A 2,215-nucleotide genomic window follows, 5' to 3' on the forward strand; every position below is an offset into this window, starting at 1 on the left:
GTCGCGAGGTGGGCATGGGCAGTGATGAGGTAGGGGCTGGAGGGGAAAGGGGTGGGCCTATGACTAGGCTCTCCCTGGGACCAGAGCCGGCTGTTCAAGGCAGCCCTGTCCGCGGATCAGGAAGGAAGATCACAGTGTTGGGTGCAGGGGGTCCAGGACTGGCTCCGCAGCTCCTGGAAGAGCCCAGAGCCCAGATGTCCCACCTCCCAGAGTCCTGCTGGGCCCAGGGTAAGGACCCTTCTTCCCTGGCGGGGTGGTTGCAGATCACTGGCAGGGCCTGGCCTCCTGGTCCCCACCAGTCTCCCAGTGGAGGTGACACCCCTGAGGGAATGTCTGGGCGGAGCGGGAGGCCTGACCTGACCACACGCCCCTGCCTGTGGCTGTGGGCTCTCCCGCTCCTGCTCACTGCACGCTGCTCACAGACGCCCTCCCCCTGCCTGTGAAGGAGCTCTCAGAGGCTGCCTGGTAATTAGGCTGCAGCGTCCGAGGTGTGACCGCGCCGAACTGCAGTGGGAAACAGCTTGTTCCTCCCGCAGAAGGGAGCGAAGGCGGGGGCGGTTGTTTCGTGAATCCCACAGCCCCTGGGTGTGGGCTGGACCTAGAGACTCGGTTCGTGACATGTGGGGGGACAATGAGTGACTTCTGAGACCAGGTCACCGAGGCGATGGAGCGCCATGCTGCCTGGCCGGTGAGCCAGCCGCCATCGCGAGGGCAAGCAAGCCCTGCGGAGTCCACGTGGGAGAGACTGAGGCCTCTTGTCCGCAGCCACGTGAGGGGGCCCTGTGGGAAGAGGGCACCCAGCCCCCTCTAGCCTCCAGGTGTTCACAGCCTCTGCCAGCACCCTGACTAACGCCTCGTGAGGGAGAGATCCAGAGCCAGAGCCACCAAATAAGCCAAACCCCGACCGCCCGGACCCTGACCGCAAACACTGGATTCAGACATGTGTTACATTGCTAAGTTTGGTCACATTTGTCACACAACAATAGATAACCAACACTACGCGGTCACCTGCCCAGACCCCGCGTGCACAACCAGTACCTCCGAGCCCCTCCACCCCTGGAGTTTCACAGCTCCTGCTCAGTCCAGGCCCTGGACAACATTCAGCTCTGGGAACGGGCTTCCAGATGCTGGCCAGCCCTGGGGTGAGGGCCTGCACCACATGGCCCAGAGGGCCTACAACAGGACATGAGGCTGGGAGGGGGGCTCACAAGGCTTCGTTCCATATGCACGTGCTTGTCCTTCGGGTGACATTTGGATCTGCTGCCCGGGGTGACTCTGCTCCAGCTCCCCTCGGGTCACTGTCCAAGGGCCTGTGGGTCCAGAGAGCACTTGTAGGGCCGTGCAGGGGTGGTCCGTGTGTCTGTCTCTGTGGGTGAGTAGGCCCCAGTGCCTGCAGGGACCAGGGTCCCTGCTGCTGTCCACCCAGGGGCTGTGCAGGGACCAGGGTGGTGGAGAGGATCACACCAGAGGTCTTCTGGCCACCCTTCACGGGCCTTTGTCTCTCTGCATGGAGAGACAGGGATGGGGTGTGGAGGTAGGGCGTCCCCAAATAGCATAGACACCCCTCCCCAGGAGAGGAGTGGCGGGGGTGCTCAGGCCTCTCGGCACCAGAGCATGGTGAGGAAGCTCTTGCGGAAACTGTTGTCCAGGAAGGCGTAGAGAAAGGGGTTGAGGCATGAGTTGGCGTAGCTGAGGCTGGTGATGACGTAGGACGTGCTGATGACCAGCGGTGTCTGGGGCAGGTCTGTGGCCAGAGCCACGACGGAGGCCAGGTGGAAGGGCGTCCAGCAGAGGAGGCACACGGCCAGCACGGTCAGGACTAGGATGGTCACCTTCCTCTTGGCCTTGCCCAGAGCCTTGGCCCCGGAGTGGAGCCGCACAGCTCGCAGCCGCCGCAGCAGGTCCCCGTAGAGTGCGCAGATGGCGCACACGGGCAGTGCGAACCCCAGGATGGACGTGTAGATGCGACTGGCCTTGAACCAGGCCCGCTCGGGCCGCGGGAAGCTCAGCCCACAGCTTGGGACCTGCAACTCGTTGCGGTACACAGTGGCGAAGGAGAAGAAAGGCAGGACCAGGACGCTGACGCCCAGCCAGACACACAGGCTGGCCACTTTGGCCCCCCTGTGGGTGCGCCGGAGCACACGGCAGGACCGCACGGTGGCCAGCACCACCAGGTAGCGGTCTACCCTCATGGCAGGCCGGGAGGAAGTGCTGG

The 2,215-nt window shown here is 64.0% G+C and overlaps 1 protein-coding gene across 1 annotated transcript in view; it reads right to left on the reverse strand.

The window, feature by feature from the left end:
* Positions 1 to 1,287: 1,287 nt before the first annotated feature.
* NPBWR2 (neuropeptides B and W receptor 2) overlaps positions 1,288 to 2,215 on the reverse strand; it is a 1,793-nt gene continuing 865 nt past the window's right edge. The window contains exon 2 of the mRNA XM_006167096.2: positions 1,288 to 2,134. Within this exon, the coding sequence (XP_006167158.1) occupies positions 1,593 to 2,134 (542 nt within the window). The 3' untranslated portion in view covers positions 1,288 to 1,592. The remainder of the gene's footprint in view (positions 2,135 to 2,215) is intronic.

This window comes from Tupaia chinensis, unplaced genomic scaffold, assembly GCF_000334495.1.
Source record: "Tupaia chinensis unplaced genomic scaffold, TupChi_1.0 Scaffold144472_1, whole genome shotgun sequence".
NCBI lineage: Eukaryota > Metazoa > Chordata > Mammalia > Scandentia > Tupaiidae > Tupaia > Tupaia belangeri.